Raw genomic sequence first — 17,011 nt, 5'->3', positions numbered from 1 at the left:
TAATGATGCCCCTTTTAAAATTAAGAGCAAACTGACTGTCAAATTGGTAGTCACTGGCAAAGAAACAGGAAAAACAAAACTACCAAGTGACAATACATTGCTAATCACAATAAAACAAAACAATGATCTAACAATCAGTATTTAGTTCTTATTGAACCCATTTATCTGTTTTGTGTAATATTATGTAACCACTGAAATGAATTAGTCTAATCTGTATATATTGAAAGAACTCTATATAGATTTATAAAAACCCAATTATCAGCTGTATCATATTATTCACATAAAAATATACAATACTGTGAATACTACAAATGAACACCTATTATGTGCATAGGCACGAATACACAAAATAAAACTAGACAGCAATCTGTAATTGTGGCTTCCTGTGATGGGGAGGTAGGAAACCAGGGTGGCAATGGAGTTGTTTAAAATATATTTGACTTGTCTTTAATGTTGCTTTTAATTTTTTTTTTTTACTTTTAAAAAGTCTATCTCCTTGTCCAATTAAAACCTTAGAAGTATAAAATTCCATATATCTCCTTTTGATGTAATAAAGTTACATTATTTTCATAAACAATCAAAGAAAAAATGTCAGTCTCACAATTTAACACAACAATTAGCATTTTGGCACGTTATCATTCATCTAAAGTTATGCTATAAACATTTATTTTAATTTTTTAATTATGAGACCCTTTATGGTCTGTATCCTGCTCATTTTAATGGGCATAATATTCTACCCTGTGTCTATACTTCAACTTAATTGCTTTAATTTTTGGTACAATTAAGTATGTGATTAACATAGTGGCAGGTTTCTCCCCCATATATCTTAAGAGACACTTATTTTGAGAAGAATTAAGGAATCAAAATGTTTGAACATTTTTTAATGACTCATATGTGAATGCTTTTTAGGAGTTTTCAGAAGTTTTATTGATAGGAACAGAAATTGCATTGTCCTGATGGGATCTGCAATACACAGCAACATTCTCAACTAGCCCAAAATAACACTGAGCAGCCCAGAGAGGAACAAATAACTCACTCACACGTTCTGATAACCCTGTGGAATTCAGACATGAGGTATCCTCCAAACCACTTCAAATGCCTAATCTTTCTGGAGAAGACTCAAAGACAGAATAAATCATGTGATTGCACCTCCAGGAATGATTACTAATCAACGAGGAGATGGTGTTGAAAAGCAAACAAACTAAACCTCCAATTCTCCCCTCAACTTACTGTAATAACCAATTAAATTCTCAAACTAATTTCCAAATAATTGCTGTATCTCAATCCCAAACAAGAGTTATTCTAGAAAGAAGGGAAAAAGGGCATACACACTTAACCTGAATACTTCATTTGCCTTTGTTGTGAAAATAATCTTATTGATGTAGGTGGTTCACTGTAGCAGCAGGTCAGTAGTAAAAACAGTGTCAATGCCCAGCAAACACAGCTTGTTGTAATGGAATCTCTGGTTAAATTACTTGAACAGTTAGAGAGAATTTCTTATAAAAGGCCAATCTCTACTTACCATTTGTATAAGGGTTGACGGTCTTTTTATTTGTCATTACACGTGCTGTGGCATTATTTACCTATGTACATAGAAAACTCAAATAAGCACATATTCTAGGGCCAGCTCCCAATTCAATTAGTTGCATGCATTATGACCGTGATTACTTATTAAAAAAAGAAAACTGAAAACTAAAATGCATTTTAATTTATAAAAGGCAGTAGGTGCATAACAAAATCATACATTTTTAAAATTACATGTACTTCATAACCATTTAACTTACAAATCATTTCAATAAAGCAATGTCATATCATTAAGAGTTTAATAAAGAGACAGTAAAAGCAAATTAAAAGATACTGCATAATTGAAGATTTAAAAGCATGCGTGTACTCCATGGTAACACAAACAATATTTTTTTAACATAAAATAAAATTTATATGAAGGAGCATGCAGTGGAGAAGAGAGAATAGACAAGGTACAAGGGAACATAAATGTCAAAAAAAGGGACAAACAAGTCTTAGCCGTGTGCAACACTTTAAGAGGAAAGAACCATCAGGAAAGCAACATCTAGCATTCAACACTTGGAACAAGAGCCTTTTACATCGCAAGAATTAACAAAATCATTCAAGCTTTAAAGTCACAGCTAACAAAAGGATAAAAGAGAGGGTGCATTGTTTAACACAATATGGAGTTAACAATCTGAGTAAGATGTGCACCGGTCATAACTCAATCCAGTCAGTGCCTCCCAGGCTAGCTTAGAACGTACACTCAATTACAGGCGTACCAATATCCAAAAAAATAGAGCATCAAGAAAACTTAATACGACAAGTCAAAAAAATTCACGTGGTATATATATGTATATAGATATATCAGCACTAAATACGTGAAACGGCAGATGGACTTCACCACTTACCATTCACCACCATCGCCAGCATGGGTTTGTATACAGTTACCATGGTTACTGAGAGTTTGGTGAGGGGCCTAAGCGTTATCGTCGAAGGGGAAAATGAAAGGCAAAATATGCAACATCTTACTCCAAAGACTAAAGCATTTGTAACTGGTATTAAAAAAAAAATTTAACAAATATGACCCTGTGGCTATGTTGCGGGAGATCCCAGTGGCACAAATAGCAGACTCTGAGTGTCAGTATTTTGGTATTTATGCTTTCAGTGAACAGGGGCCAGATACTGAACAGGAAATCCTGTTTGGTTATTTACTTTGTTATCAAAAGAATACAGAAATTCAAACTGGCTTCTTAAAAAAAAAAATCAGAGGTTTAGTAAAAACCTCTGATTTTTTTTTTCCAAAAAACAAAACAAAACAAAACAAAAAATACAATCTTTTTTGCTTTCCCAATTTGGTTTAATTTGCAAACCACTGTGGATCCCTCTTCAACCCTGAAGTGGAAAGAAAAAGAAAAATAAACTGTTCTGTATTTTATTTGGTTTGCAACACTGTCTATTCTTTGGAACCTATTGCACCCATTAATTATAAAACATAGAAAATAACAACAACAAAAAACCCTTTCCGATTAACCTTTCTTTTGTCTCACGTTTGCCATCCACCTTTCAGTGGTAATAAGAGTAACATAATAAAGTAAAATTAAAAAAAAAGTAAGGCCAGTTTTCCTTTTTATATATAAAAATATATATATATATAAACAATGAGGGGGAATAGGGTCACATACAAGACGCCAATGATGCATCTGGAACAACGAATGAGCGTGAAGCAGACATTTATAAAAAAGATGAAAAGGAAAATATTTTGAACATGCACCTCGATTTTACGGCCCTCTACCACGGTGCCGTGTAATTTCTCCCTCGCCCTGTCCGCATCGGCACTATTTTCGAAAGTTACGAAACCAAATCCCTGCATGCAGGAGGGAGAAGGGAAAACAACATGCAGATTATTATTTCAGTCAACGACCACTTGGTAATGTTCTCTCGCTTTAATTTCTATTTCTTGTCCTGGCTTCAGTTCTGTAACATGCAAATTAGAGAAATTATAAGAGTACTGAGATGTGCAATAATTAAGCGACAAATGTGAACAAGATATTTTTTTCTGTCACCAGTTAGCTGTAACCCCTGAAGTATTCAAAGAAGGATACCAAAAATACCTTTCTAAATGTCACTACAGAAGAAAATAAATCTAACGAAAAGAAAATGAGATCAAAATAAATTTACAGTGTCTTCACAGAGAATAAAATGAAATAACGAGGAAAAGAAAAGGGAACCACTTTTTTGACATGCAAATTAAAAATAAAATAAAATAAAACGTGTGCACGAAATTCAACAATGAATGCCAAAATCCTCTAACATTGCCTACAGAGTCATGCCGTGTGGTTTTAAGAACATCTCTTCTTCATGCAGTTTTAGGGTTATTCAAATTTGTCAATTCTACAGCCTTTACTTCTCAAAAATAAAAGTTAAAAGCCTAAAAAAGGAAAGACCTTTTTTAATAACAAATCTTAAACTCTTTGGTCTAGTAAACAAAAAAGTCACATGAAATGAATAGAAATTAACTTCAGTTGATTAATACAAACAATTCAATATTTGTGATCATACTTTCCCCACTCTTCAAATTGCATACTTGCTTTTGAATCTGACAACCTTCCATCCTACTTTATTAACCAGTAAGGGAAAGGTGTGCCCATATTGTAAAGTTCTGGCATTAGGTCAATATTTACTTTTCATATCAACGGGTAGCAAAGAAACTTTGTTAATAGAATGTAATTTGTAATAATATTCTGGCCACTTCCTCTTTTACTGATAGATAACATATATACCGTTTAATTTACCACAAGTACATAGGCTTTTAATATTTCAACCTCAAAAATCAACCCCGCTAAACAATATTGTCAAAATCCATATTTTGTCTTCACTGACATTGTTCCTAAGTACAGAAAATATGACACATTATTTTTAAAGCCCCTAAAAATATTTGTACATCTTGTTCAGAAATATACACCAACCTTTTGAACAATTTCCACATAAATATCCCCAGCTCTTTCTGATTGTTCACTGTAAACTGGGTGAAATCAAGCAATACGTTGGGGCTCCTTTTAGCATCAAATAATCCATGTTGGCTCCAAGCTTAGTTGGGACAGTGTAATACCCAGTTTTACTAAAGAAATGTACAATAATTACAAATACATGGTAGTTACAACCAACTGGTGATAACTTCCAATCCTACATTAGATCTCTATAATGACCTCCAAATTTAAGGCTAAAGAGGTATTGGACACAGGGTGGGGAACATCACACACCAGGGCCTGTCAGGGGGTGGGGGGCTGGGGGAGGGAGAGCATTAGGAGAAATGCCTAATGTAAATGACTAGTTGATGCGTGCAGCAAACCAACATGGCACATGTATACCTATGTAACCTGCACGTTGTGCACATGTACCCTGGAACTTAAAGTATAATAAAACAAAAAGGTGTTGTCCAATGGGCTGGCTAAGGGAACTTTTCAACAGTCAGAATAGGCTCATCGGCCGCAGAGGACAGGGGATGTGGATGTATTCCAGTGAGAGTAGATGATTATTTGTCAGGATTCTATAGATAGCTGTACCTCAGTATCCACTACAGATTAGTTCCAAGACACCCTTGCCCCAGATTCTCAAGTCCCACAGTCACTCTGTGGAACGTGAGTATAGAAGAAAATCAGCCCTCTGTATATCGTGGAATGTGAGTATAGAACAAAATTCGCCCTCTGTATATACGGGTCACACATCCTGGGAATACTGCCTTTGGTTGGAGAAAAAAATTCACGTGTAAGTGAACCTGCACAGTTCAAACCCGTGTTCAAGGGTGAACTGTATTGAGAAAAATAACATTTCTTTAGGGGATTGAACCAAATTACCTTCCATAATCTTTCCCATGGTGAGGCTCTGTGATTAGGATAAGCCTGAATTATCTGATTCATTTAAGATTACTTGCTCCATAACAGAAGGGGTCTTGCTTAGTCTTCTACATGCAGTATGCCCATATTGGGTACATGAATACACTTGCTAACTGTAGAGTTTGGAAATGATTGTTCTTCAAAGGGAAAAAAGACAGAATTGAGGGTGATTTTGCTCAATTTGACAGTTCTAACTCTTGGCCAGTAGCTATCAAACATAGCTGCACATCAGAAGGAACTTGGCAGCACATTAAACATTGAGATTCCTGAGCCTTGCTTTGGATCTACTGGATTAGAATCCCAGAGTGGAGTCCAGAAATGTGTTTGCTTAAAATGAGTGGCTCAGCAATTTGATTTCCATGACCTCTCATTTCACTGTGTGATCAAAACCATCAAAAGGTTTTGGGCCAGGCATGGTGGCTCACACCTGTAATCCAAGCACTTTGGGAGGCCAAGGCAGGAGGAGCACTTGAGCCCAGGAGTTTGAGACTGGGCTGAGTAACATGGCAAAACCCCATCTCTACCAAAAAAAAAAAAAAAAAAAAAAAAAAAAAGAAAGAAAGAAAAAATCAGCTGGGTGTAATGGTGTGCCCCTGTGATCCCAGCCTGAGCCCAGGAGATTGAAGCTGCAGTGAGCTGTGATCACACCCCTGCACTCCAGCCTGGGTGACAGAGCAAGACCCTGCCTTCCAAAAAAAAAAAAAAAAAAAAAAAAAAAAGCCTGATGTGACAGCCTACACCTATTGTCTCAGCTACTTGGGAGGCTGAGGTGGGAAGGTTCCTTGCTTGAGCCTGGGAGGTTGGGGCTGCAGTGAACTGTGACTGTTCCCCTGTACTCCAGCCTGGGTAAGACCCTGTCTCAAAAAGAGCAGGTTTTCATTCTTTGTAATAAGTGAATTCTGTATTGCTGATTTCTATAGATTCTTGACTATAGATTTTGACTCGGTTACTTGGAGCTTACATGTAGAGGTGCAGCTAAAAACCGCATGTCCCAGGCTTCTTGGGGACGTTCTCTTCCTCCCTGATGGGCTTAACTTCCTAGCAACCATAGCCATACCACAGATTCCAAAAGGAATCAGAGAAACGAGGGCTTTGGATTTATATTCTCTCTAGGCAAGACAAGAAAATCCATAGCCCCACTGGTGTAGCTGGAGAGCGAGGTGGTGCCATTTCTGCCGATGGGAACTAGCAGTCATTATTACCACAGCACCGGGAAGAACATAGCCAGGTGAGACTGAACACTCACCCACCTGTCCAACATTATCCTCCAGAATCTTGCTCTCATGCTTCATGTCTGAACCCAAGGCAAACCTACTGCCCTGAAATCAGCATCATGTGTTTAGGAGAGACAAAGGCAGAAAGAGAAATACATTTTGAATCCCAAGGAAGGGGGCACGTACTAAAAAGGAAATAGCCTGATCTATTCTCAAGTTCTCACTTTTTAAGCGAAGAGAATATATTAATTCTTTTTTTATGATTATTCTCATTATATTCTGCTAAACTCCTTTCTCTCTTGTCGGCTACTTGGTATTCCTCATTTAGAGTTGAGATTTGCCTAAGTTGGGTGCAGAAAGAACTTGCTCCAGACAGTCCTCAAAATGCCAAACAGACTTTCCTACCTGTTCCATTGGACAATTCTACCTCCCATCCAGAAAAGAAGTGGCACGGCCTCCCTGGGTTAGCAGGTTATCAAAATTCTAACCTGGGGGTTGCAATGTAACGAGAAAGCCCTCACCTGGTCCCCTCCATGAGCAGGGAACCTTTGCTATGAAGCACAGGTGTCAGGCAACTTTTGAGAACAGGTGCTAAGGTTGTTTTTTTCTGACCTGCCTCATGGTCAGGATTCTAACTCAAGGAAACAGAAATTTGCAGTTTTTAAAAAGATGAATATTTTTACCTCTGCCTTAAAAAGGAGAACAAAACAAGCACATTCTGAGCCTGGCTTGCTGGGCATAGGGCTGAGTGTGATGTTGATGTGTAACTGCTTAAAAAATCAAGACTGCAAGAAAGGGGTACAGAGAAGGGGAGTCAGACGACACATCTTCCCAGTGTTTACCTTTAATGCTACTAAAGAAAAGAAATCGGTGGTCTGTGCCCTGCTGTGAACAGGTACCATCAGTAGGGTAGATAACGGCGGCCTTAAGAGGATTGCCAGACTGGCGTGACTTGCTTACTTTAAAATATTTTTACAAATCATACATTCTGATCCTCCTGTATCCTAGTTATTGTTCTTTTTTCATCTTGTGTATTTTTAGGCAATATCTTCCTTTTTTGCATTCATGCAAATACACCATTTTATATCTTAAAGGCTTAAATAAAGCACACTGGATGGATGAATGTACGGATTTTTCATCTTAGATGAAAAAATCCAGTCCTCTAGGTTCTGGTGCAGGGAAATCATATTTAGAAGAGGGGAGCTGTTGATGTGAGTATCTGAAGAATCATTTTCCGATGGGACTATGAGCCCTCTCATCTCACTTTTATTCCAGTGACCTTTGCACATGCAACTCCTCCTGCATGCAAGACATCCCTCTTTCCCCTCTCTGGGAAGTTTTTTTTTTTTTTTTGAGACAGTCTTGCTCTGCCGCCCAGGCTGGGGTGCAGTGGCCGGATCTCAGCTCACTGCAAGCTCCGCCTCCCAGGTTTACACCATTCTCCTGCCTCAGCCTCCCGAGTAGCTGGGACTACAGGCGCCCGCCACCTCACCCGGCTACTTTTTTGTTTTTTTTTTTTTTTTTAGTAGAGACGGGGTTTCACCGTGTTAGCCAGGAGGGTCTCGATCTCCTGACCTCGTGATCCGCCCGTCTCGGCCTCCCAAAGTGCTGGGATTACAGGCTTGAGCCACCACGCCCGGCCTGGGAAGTTCTTATGCATCGCTCTCTCTCTCAGCTTACATGTTGCTGCTTTCCAGAAGCCTTCTCACAATATCCGTCTGCCTGTTCAGACTCTCAGCGGCCGCTCACATCACCATAGAACAACACAGGCTACTGCAGTCACTCAGCTTCCTAGTCCGTCTCTCCTGCTACTCAGGAAAGCCCATGAAGACAGGAAGTATTTCTGCCTTACTCATAGTTGGCTCTCATGAAATGCAACAAACACTTACTGATATCTACTGAATCAAAGATCAAAGTGTAGATTTCTGTTTTTTCTTTGAGACAGAACTTCACTCCTCTTGCCCAGGCTGTAGTGCAATGGCTCGATCTTGGCTCACCGCAACTTCTGTCTCCTGGATTCAAGCAGTTCTCCTGCCTCAGCCTCCCGAGTAGCTGGGATTACAAGCACGTGCCACCACACCCGGCTGATTTTGTATTTTTAGCTGAGACAGTGTTTCTCCATGTTAGTCAGACTGGTCTTGAACTCCCGACCTCAGGTGATCTGCCTACCTCAGCCTCCCAAAGTGCTGGGATTATAGGCATGAGCCACCGTACCTGGCCAGATTTCTTAAGTATATACTTAGGGGAGAGTAGCTGTATCTGTCTGTAGCTCCCAAATAGAGCATATCATAGGTAAATGAGATGGTTGGGCAAATCTCCTAAAAAGGAAAAATAAATTACAGGATCATTCACCCCTGAATGCTTACAAATTCTCATTTTCTGTCTGATATCTCTTTAAATTGTGGTTTTTCTGCATTCTTACTATTCATCCATACATTAAGTACTTGAGTTATACATTCCCAAGATAATATGCTTACTGTCTGTGCATGTATCTTGTTGGTTGGTTGGTTGTTCTGAGACAAGGTCTTACTCTGTCACCCAAGCTGGAGTGCAGTGGTGCAGTCATAACTCACTAAAGCCTTGACCTCCTGGGATCAAGCAATCCTCCTGCCTCAACCTCCCCAGTAGCTTACACTACAAGTGTGTATCACCATGCCCAGCTAATTTTTAATTATTTTGTGGTGGTGGGGGTCTCACTGTTGTCCAGACTGGTCTTGAACTCCTGGCTTCAGACAACACTCCCACCTCAGCTTCCTAAAGGGCTGGAATGCGCATCCACCCCTTAAGTACGTATTGGGTTTCTATGTCCGCATACATATACACACACACCCAGCACCCACAGCCTTCAGCACTGAGTGGCCTGCCTGAAAAACTGCTCTAGAGAACGAAAGGCAAGAAGGTGAGTTCCTGGCTCATAAGGGTGCACTCATTTTCTGGCTGACTGTCCAGCACCAAATGATGAAAATGAGGTCATAGCAATGGTTCAGGTTTCTGAACCATTAAAATGGAAATGCTCATCTAAATAAGGCTCTTTCCCATAAAGGATGATGTCAAGTATGAAAAATATCCCTGTGAGCTGCTGCCCCCATTTAGCAGTTCCAACTGGACTGTCTCAGTGCCATTCCAGCAGTACCTAAACAGTCAGCTCCAACACCTGCAAGACAAGCTCTTTCAGAGGACGCATACCCACTGAGAGAGGCTATTTTAGATGTTTCCTAAACCAAAAGAATAAAGACCAAAAAAAGACAGCTTCACAAAGTCAGGATCTGGATGCAGCAAACTTAAATGGTCTTTTTCGTGAAGCCCCTAGAGATAGACTAATCATGGGAATGACGGAAGATGTCTTAAAAATAGTATCGCCATTGTACCTTCAAAATAGCAAATGATATTCTTCTAATGTCCCAAAACAGCTCTCAGAAGGAATTAAATAGCTTTCTTTAACTGGCAAAAGTTACAAAACAAAACATAAATTAAACATATTAAAAAATCAAACACATCTTTGAAGGCAGTGCTGCTGTAGACAGACTGAGAGTCAGAACAAAGTTGGTCAACATTCAGGTCATCTACAATTTTGCCAAGAATACAGAAGGCCCGAGTGAACAGGATTAGGCTGGGCACATTTTTCTCTCAATGCACTTTGCTTTGCAGTTATAGAGATAGTCCCCATAATAATCTTCATACCAGAAGCAGGAAGATAGTTAAGTTCGAGAATGATTGTAAAAAATCTGAAGCTATGGAAAAATGAAAGGTCCCTGAAGGAGCAGAATCACAAAGTGTAATGGATTCTGTTTTGCTTTTGTTTTCACTCATCTGACAGATTACAACATCACTTTGGCCGTGGAGGAGAAAATACTGCGGTTTTCTTTCCTTGTTGCGATCAGCGTCATCCTAGCTAATTAGTACTAAATCAACTTAGGAGGGAAGAAAACTGTCCAAAAAAAAAAAAATTCAAAGGTTTGCTTTATGGGGGCAAAGGTGGTTATATATACCCAAAAGAACTGGCACTGTGGCCTGTGACACTTCAAATAAAGCCAGTACCACTTAGTGACCCTCCATGATGCTGACTTGCCCCAAATTGCCAGTGTAAGGAGAGTCAATGGGCTGAAACCAGTATCTCTCAACATTTGCATTCATAGTCTGAGGATGCAAGGAGAAGGGAACTTAAAATTCCTAACAGCCTGGGGAGTGGCAGCTAGGAGACCTGGCAGAGCTATTGAAAGCATTCACTTGCTGGTTACCAAGATCCATATCTTTTTTGTTCTCCATGATTTCTCCCTGTTAACCCCTTGTGTCTGCTGATAGGTCTCATGTGTTGTTTTCCTCAATTGGGGATTTTCATGGGGTTCCTGAGTGCTCTGTGGGTGCAGGTCGTAAGAGGACCCTTGAAGAACAGCAGCAACAACCAAAGCCCAACACTATTAAGCACCACTGCCTGTTACACTCACAGGGAAGGCTTGTCATGGGTCTATTTTAAGGACAGACCTGGAAGTGTGGTTAAAACACAGGTTGCTGAGCACTAACTTGAGAGTTTCAAATTCAACAGGTCAGGGCTGGAGCCTGAGAACTTGCATTTCTAATCAGTTCCTAGGTGATGTTGATGTTCATGGTCTGGAACCACCCTTGGTTAACCACTGATAGAGAGGAGGCTTTAGAAGTGTTTGTGTTGTTTTCTTCTCCCAACATATTTCTTTTGTTTGTTTGTTTGTTTTTGAGACAGGGTCTCGCTGTCACCCAGGTTGGGGTGCAGTGGTGCAATCTCGGCTCACTGCAACCACCACCTCATGGGTGCAAGCCTCCCAAGTAGCTGGGACTGCAGGTGCTGCCACCACACCCAGCTAATTTTTGTATTTTTAGTAGAGATGAGGTTTCACCATGTTACCCAGGCTGGTCTTGAGCACCTGACCTGAGGTGATCTACCCACCTCAGCCTCCCAAAGCACTGGAATTACAGGCATAAGCCATTGCACCCAGCCCGTATTTCTGTTTTGAAACAGAACCTCTCCTGATCCCAAACCTCCCCATAGAGCCCCTGACTTTGATTAGAGCTTGGGAATCCATTTAAAAATTGGTTTCCTCGAAAAAACAAACTCAAAGCAATGGCAAATCGCAAAAGGTGGACTGGTAAACATAGTAATGAATAAAATTACATTCAAAAGGTTGGTGTATATGAGATTTTTCTCCCCTACAACCCAGGAAAATAACTGCACTTTATTAATACAGAATAATCACATATTTACCTGCTCATGAGACTATCAACTCACTTTTTAATATAAAGAACATAATTATCACTGAAAAACAAAAATGTAGCAACATCATTATTTTTTTAAGCATGGATAATTTTCCTCTGGAAACTTGATAAAAAAATATATATATAAAACAGCAATTTAAAATTATTCCCCTTATACATTTTAAACTGAACCCGATGTCTTTCCCACCATTTTGAAAACGGAAGGTGGTCTCTAAAGGAACTCCCGCTGAAGTGTATTTTCACAATGAGCTGATTAAGACAGTGCAGTTGTTTCCCCTTACAACAAACATTTAAAAATAAACTAAACAATTCTAAAGTGAATTAAGTTGCTTACCTTTGAGCCTCGCTCATTAAAAATAATTTCAACATCTAAGATTTTACCAAATTGCTGCAAAGAAATAGAAATATCTTATAAGCAAGAAGAGAAATGCAGTAGACATTATTAGGTACAGTAGTAATTATTTCCGACGCCATTTTTTTCTCTTAATATCAAGGATATTTTATGTTTTATGGCTAATGGGCTTAAAACAAGAGAAAATAAAACCACCCATATTTTCTCCTTATTATGGAACACACCAACAGGGCTTGGTACAAAATATTAAGAGGTGAATTCTACTTTACTTTTTCTTTTATTTTTCCTGTGTGCATGTCTGTGTTCCCAGGCACTGAGCAGCAAAGATTTAAAAGTGGCTAGTATGTATATACAATGACCCTTCTGGTCTATCCCAGCAAACAATGGAAGAAACACCCTTGATGAAATGCGATTTTGATAATTAATGTCCAGTGAGAATTTGATGTGACTGGTTTTGGCTCCCAGCTCACATAAAATCTAGGAGCAGCTCTATCATATGAGAAAGAAACTATGAACACAAAAGCAAACTCCACTATCCAGGCACCATCATCATGATGGTATCAGCAGTTGTAATCAGTGCTTGGGCTGAAATTCTCTCAAGATAATTCTCTATATTATTAAACAGATTTTAGATAACTAGCATGACCAGGCTCTATGAAAAGTCCAGAAACAGAGACTCAGATGATAAATAGAGACAAATAAAATGCAGACACCTGGTTAAATTTAAATTTCAGATTTTTCAGGATATGTCACACGCAATATTTGGGACATACTTATACTTAATATCTGTGGTTTATTTGAACTTCAAATTCAATGACTGCGTCTTACATATTTTTTAAATTGGTGAAATCTGGAGTTTCCAATGAGAAATGCACATCAAGCAATTCTTGATTCACGTTTCAAAATGGAGAGTATGGGCCCTAGAACTATGGGCATCAGATCATCCGAAATCCTTTCCTCCAACCTTGGAAGTTTTTCAGTTTTGAGATTACACGAAGTAGTGTGGGCATTTCTTGAGTATAATAGCGTAACCTGCGTATGAGCAGGCAAGAGAGAGGGTGATGTAAAATCATGTACCGTGGCCCAGGGAAAAATAAAATGAGAATTTTATCTCCACGCAGAATGAGAGCAAATGCCCTTTGAGTGATTAAAAATTAAACAGGGCAACATAAATATTTCCATCCTCTTTTTTTGGTTTTGTTTTGAGCTTTCCTATCATTCCATTCACTTCTGCATTCTGGATTTTAATTGCATCCTTTATGACCCTCAGAGGTTCTGTATTCCATTTCCCCCCTGAATGGAGAGCATTACACGTACTTCCGTGTAGCAGAGGACAGAGTGACTGGGGTGAGGGGTGGGGCAGGATGAAAAAGGAACAAACAGACCACACGAGAAGCAGGGGAGGTTTGCCTGACCAATGTGTTCCAGTCAGAGTATCCAGAGACGCAGAGAGTGAATGTCAAGAGGGTCCTACTTACATTCAAGAAACAAACTATTTAGAACATACAGATGCTATCCTCTGGAATGTACAAAGAAATCCACCCTCCCCGAAACAGTAGAAACAAGTGTGTATGCCACTGGAATACAGACAGCTCAGTCTTGAAATAAAAATAGTTCTGACTATGGAAAAAAGTAACCAAAAGTTTGTCATTCTGTACCATAGAAATGTGCCCATGCCTCAGGATCCATACACTATCCAGCCAGGGGAATTAGAGACGTGCATATTTTTAGTTGTGAAACAAAGAACTACTAGTACTTCTGCTTAGAGAAGCAAAGGATAGGAAGAAACCAAGGAGAAAATACTCAGAAGAGAATACAGAAATGGGTCACATTGCTCGCACACACAATGGAAATGCCAACAAACATGCAGCTAACTCATCCTGCAATTTGTGGACTTAGATCTTTTGGTCAAGAGAATTCCTTTACAGAGCATTTTCAGTGCCCTAGTTTTAGGCAGAGAAAAATCACTGGAAATAGAAGAAAACTTTCAGATGGGGGAAATGAAGGATTTGCCGTTCAAATGTGAACTGAATTTCATAGTAAAGAAACCTCCAGTTTTGTGAACTCCTCAAGCAGTAATTTTGATACACCCTAGAATATTCAGTCTATACAGACGCTATCATATTTATTTCAGGCATAAGAGCCTAGAAGCACATATATTTACAGAAAGAGAAGCTTGACAAGGACTTCTTCCAAAACCACGATGCAACTGTCATCTATGGAACATTCTCTAGGCAGTCAACCCAAAAACATTTCCTTTAAAATAAGATCTGATTGAGACAGAACCAATCAAACAGCAGTCTTAGCATGTGTCATTCCCTAAATGAAACAATGACATCAGCTGCCCTGAAATGGTCTCAAAGTTTGCTTCTGTGGCAGTTGCTGTTAGGTTGACGGTTCTCAAAGCCAGTGAAACAAGCCCGAAGAAGAATGCTGATGTAAGCCCCATTTCCAAGACAGTTGTGTACTATATTTATAGTATCAACAGTTTAATTGGGAAGTTTGCTACTAATGATGTAAACACAGCTGGCACATTTTCAATTTAAATAGACACAACTCATTCGCAGACATAACTAGCATTTGTTTGCTCAACAGCAATGTTCAGCTGCATTCAACAACGCCTCAAATCCACACAAGGTGTCTGAATAGCTGTATCAAGAACAGGATCCAGGCCAGGCACGGTGGCTAACACCTGTAATCCCAGCACTTTGGGAGGCTAAGGTGGGCAGAACATGAGGTCGGGAGTTCGAGACCAGCCTGGCCAACATGGTGAAACCCTGTCTCTACTAAAAATGTAAAAATTAGCCAGGCACGCTGGCAGGAGCCTGTTATCCCAGCTACTTGGGAGGCTGAGGCAGAAGAATCACTTGATCCTGGGAGGTGGAGGTAGCAGTGAACCGAGAATGTGCCACTGCGCTCCAGCCTGGGCGACAGAGCGAGACTCCGTGTCAAAAAACAAAACAAGATCTAGAAGTTTATAGGCACACACTTGGGCAAATATGTACCAAGCATTTTTAGATGTTCTCAGATCAAACAACATTTCTCTGAAAAACTGTGAAGGATGTTCAATGGATACAGCATAAAACATAAAGGTTAGTTCAAAGATTGTGCATAGAGGCCAAGGAAAGGCATCATCCCAGTTTTTCTCAGTGTCAGCTTCGTGTTCAGAATGCAGAAGTAGAAGGTACCATGCCCTGTCCCACCACAATGGCCTCACTCCTCATAACATCATGGTAGATGGAACTTTGCATTAACATCCTAAGTACAGGCAAGTCCGTCTCATTACTAAAAAGTGATCTTGAAATCTTCCTTTGCATGTGCTGAAAGTCATGTGATCTGTTTTTTGTGACAATACAGAGACGTTCAGTGGACTATTTTCCTGCCCAGAGGGCCTATATTTTGTTTTCCTGTGTTTTTTGATTTTATTGCTGTAGAAACTGGGTCTCCCTCCCTATGTTGCCCAGGCTGGTCTCAAATTCTCGAACTCAAGCAATCCTTCCACCTCGGCCTCCCAAAGTCCTGGGATTACAGGTATAAGCCACCACCATGCCTAGCCAAGAGGGTCTGTATTTTGACCCCTGAAGTAAGGCTGCAGAATCAACAAGGGTGTTGTGTAAATTTGAGAACTGCAGTCACTGAGCAACTGTTTGACAATTCCGTGATGGCATCCAGAACATCCATCCATCGGTTGTAGCAGAGGTCTGGATATATCACAATCCACTTCTCTCACTTCAAACCCAGAATGTTTAAATTTTAAATATTAAGTTAAACATTCTATTCAGGGCACCGTATATTGAAATTAATTTGTTAGAAATCCATATATTCCTCTCGAGATCATCAAACATTTATCTGTAAAGAAAATGCAAGTTCATGCATGATACGTAACATGAAGACAAAGCTCCAGGAAAAAGAAGCCACGTATAAAACTAATATCCCTTCCAATGAACCATTCAATATCAATGCCACTGCACAGAACAGCTCCATTCACTTGGACCTCAACTAGTATTTTTTAAAGACTGTGGCTTCTGCTTTGTATATTGTAGCCATATAACATCTTCCCCAAGGAATGTTCCATCTCAAATGAAAAAAAATAAAATAAGATGAGCTAGAAGATTTAATGCCAAACATGGGAACAAATGCTTCCATTGAGTAGAAAGTAAAGAATATGAAAAAGGTAATCAGAATCCCAATCTTCATGAAGAAGTGCTGAAGATACAAATTAACAATAAAATGAGTCACCTGCAGTAACCATTAGGCATGCAATGGTTGCAGATGGCATGGTCGAATTATTAATGGTTATAGACGTTGTAATGACCACTGCCAAGTTTTAGGCAGTTTGAAGAAGGAGGTTGCTTTTTAGTCTTGTTTTGCTTTTGACTTTAAAATCCCATGCCTGTATTTAACAAGAGACAAAGAGAGGGGAAAGCACAAAGATCTTTGTGACTGTTTATCTCTGTAATTTCCTCACTATAACCCCTGTCAAAGTGGGAAGACAAAGACAGGACAGAGCGCCAAAAGGAGAGAAGATGTCTCATGTCCAAATGATGTCAGAAGTACCTAATTGGAGTTAAACTGTAGTTTCTTGCAGTAACTATGACCTGAAAGAGGAAACCCTCCTAAATTCCCTAAACTCCAGTGTGGGGAACCAATGAGAATGTTTACAGATGCTTCACAATGTGATTCCTGCCGCTAAATGTATCCTATAACAAGAATGACTCTGTGACCACCACCGTTTGGCAGGAAAGAACAGATTTTTACTGTATAAAACTGCATTTCTTTAGAATGGTGGTTGTAAACTA

At 39.5% G+C, this 17,011-nt stretch overlaps 1 protein-coding gene and 2 long non-coding RNA genes across 52 annotated transcripts in view; 1 reads left to right on the top strand and 2 right to left on the bottom strand.

Annotated features, from left to right (window-relative positions):
• Nucleotides 1-17,011, bottom strand: part of RBFOX1 (RNA binding fox-1 homolog 1) — a 2,485,711-nt gene that overhangs the window by 113,841 nt on the left and 2,354,859 nt on the right. For 45 of the 50 annotated variants that reach the window (XM_077985562.1, XM_077985561.1, XM_077985605.1 and 42 more), the window contains 3 exons: nt 12,195-12,248; nt 3,278-3,370; nt 1,523-1,583 (listed from right to left, as the gene is read on the bottom strand). In XM_077985562.1, the coding sequence (XP_077841688.1) occupies nt 1,523-1,583; nt 3,278-3,370; nt 12,195-12,248 (208 nt within the window). The remainder of the gene's footprint in view (nt 1-1,522; nt 1,584-3,277; nt 3,371-12,194; nt 12,249-17,011) is intronic. The other 5 variants (XM_077985611.1, XM_077985596.1, XM_077985601.1 and 2 more) reach the window with 1 other exon arrangement.
• Nucleotides 9,114-11,234, bottom strand: LOC144337920 (uncharacterized). The gene is made up of 2 exons (XR_013411561.1): nt 9,334-11,234; nt 9,114-9,220 (listed from the first exon to the last, which is right to left on the bottom strand). It is a non-coding gene; the product is annotated as an uncharacterized LOC144337920 (long non-coding RNA).
• Nucleotides 11,293-16,111, top strand: LOC144337915 (uncharacterized). Its single transcript, XR_013411556.1, has 2 exons — nt 11,293-14,933; nt 15,744-16,111. It is a non-coding gene; the product is annotated as an uncharacterized LOC144337915 (long non-coding RNA).

Source organism: Macaca mulatta, chromosome 20, assembly GCF_049350105.2.
Source record: "Macaca mulatta isolate MMU2019108-1 chromosome 20, T2T-MMU8v2.0, whole genome shotgun sequence".
Lineage (NCBI taxonomy): Eukaryota > Metazoa > Chordata > Mammalia > Primates > Cercopithecidae > Macaca > Macaca mulatta.
This window is presented reverse-complemented; position numbering and strand designations above follow the sequence as displayed.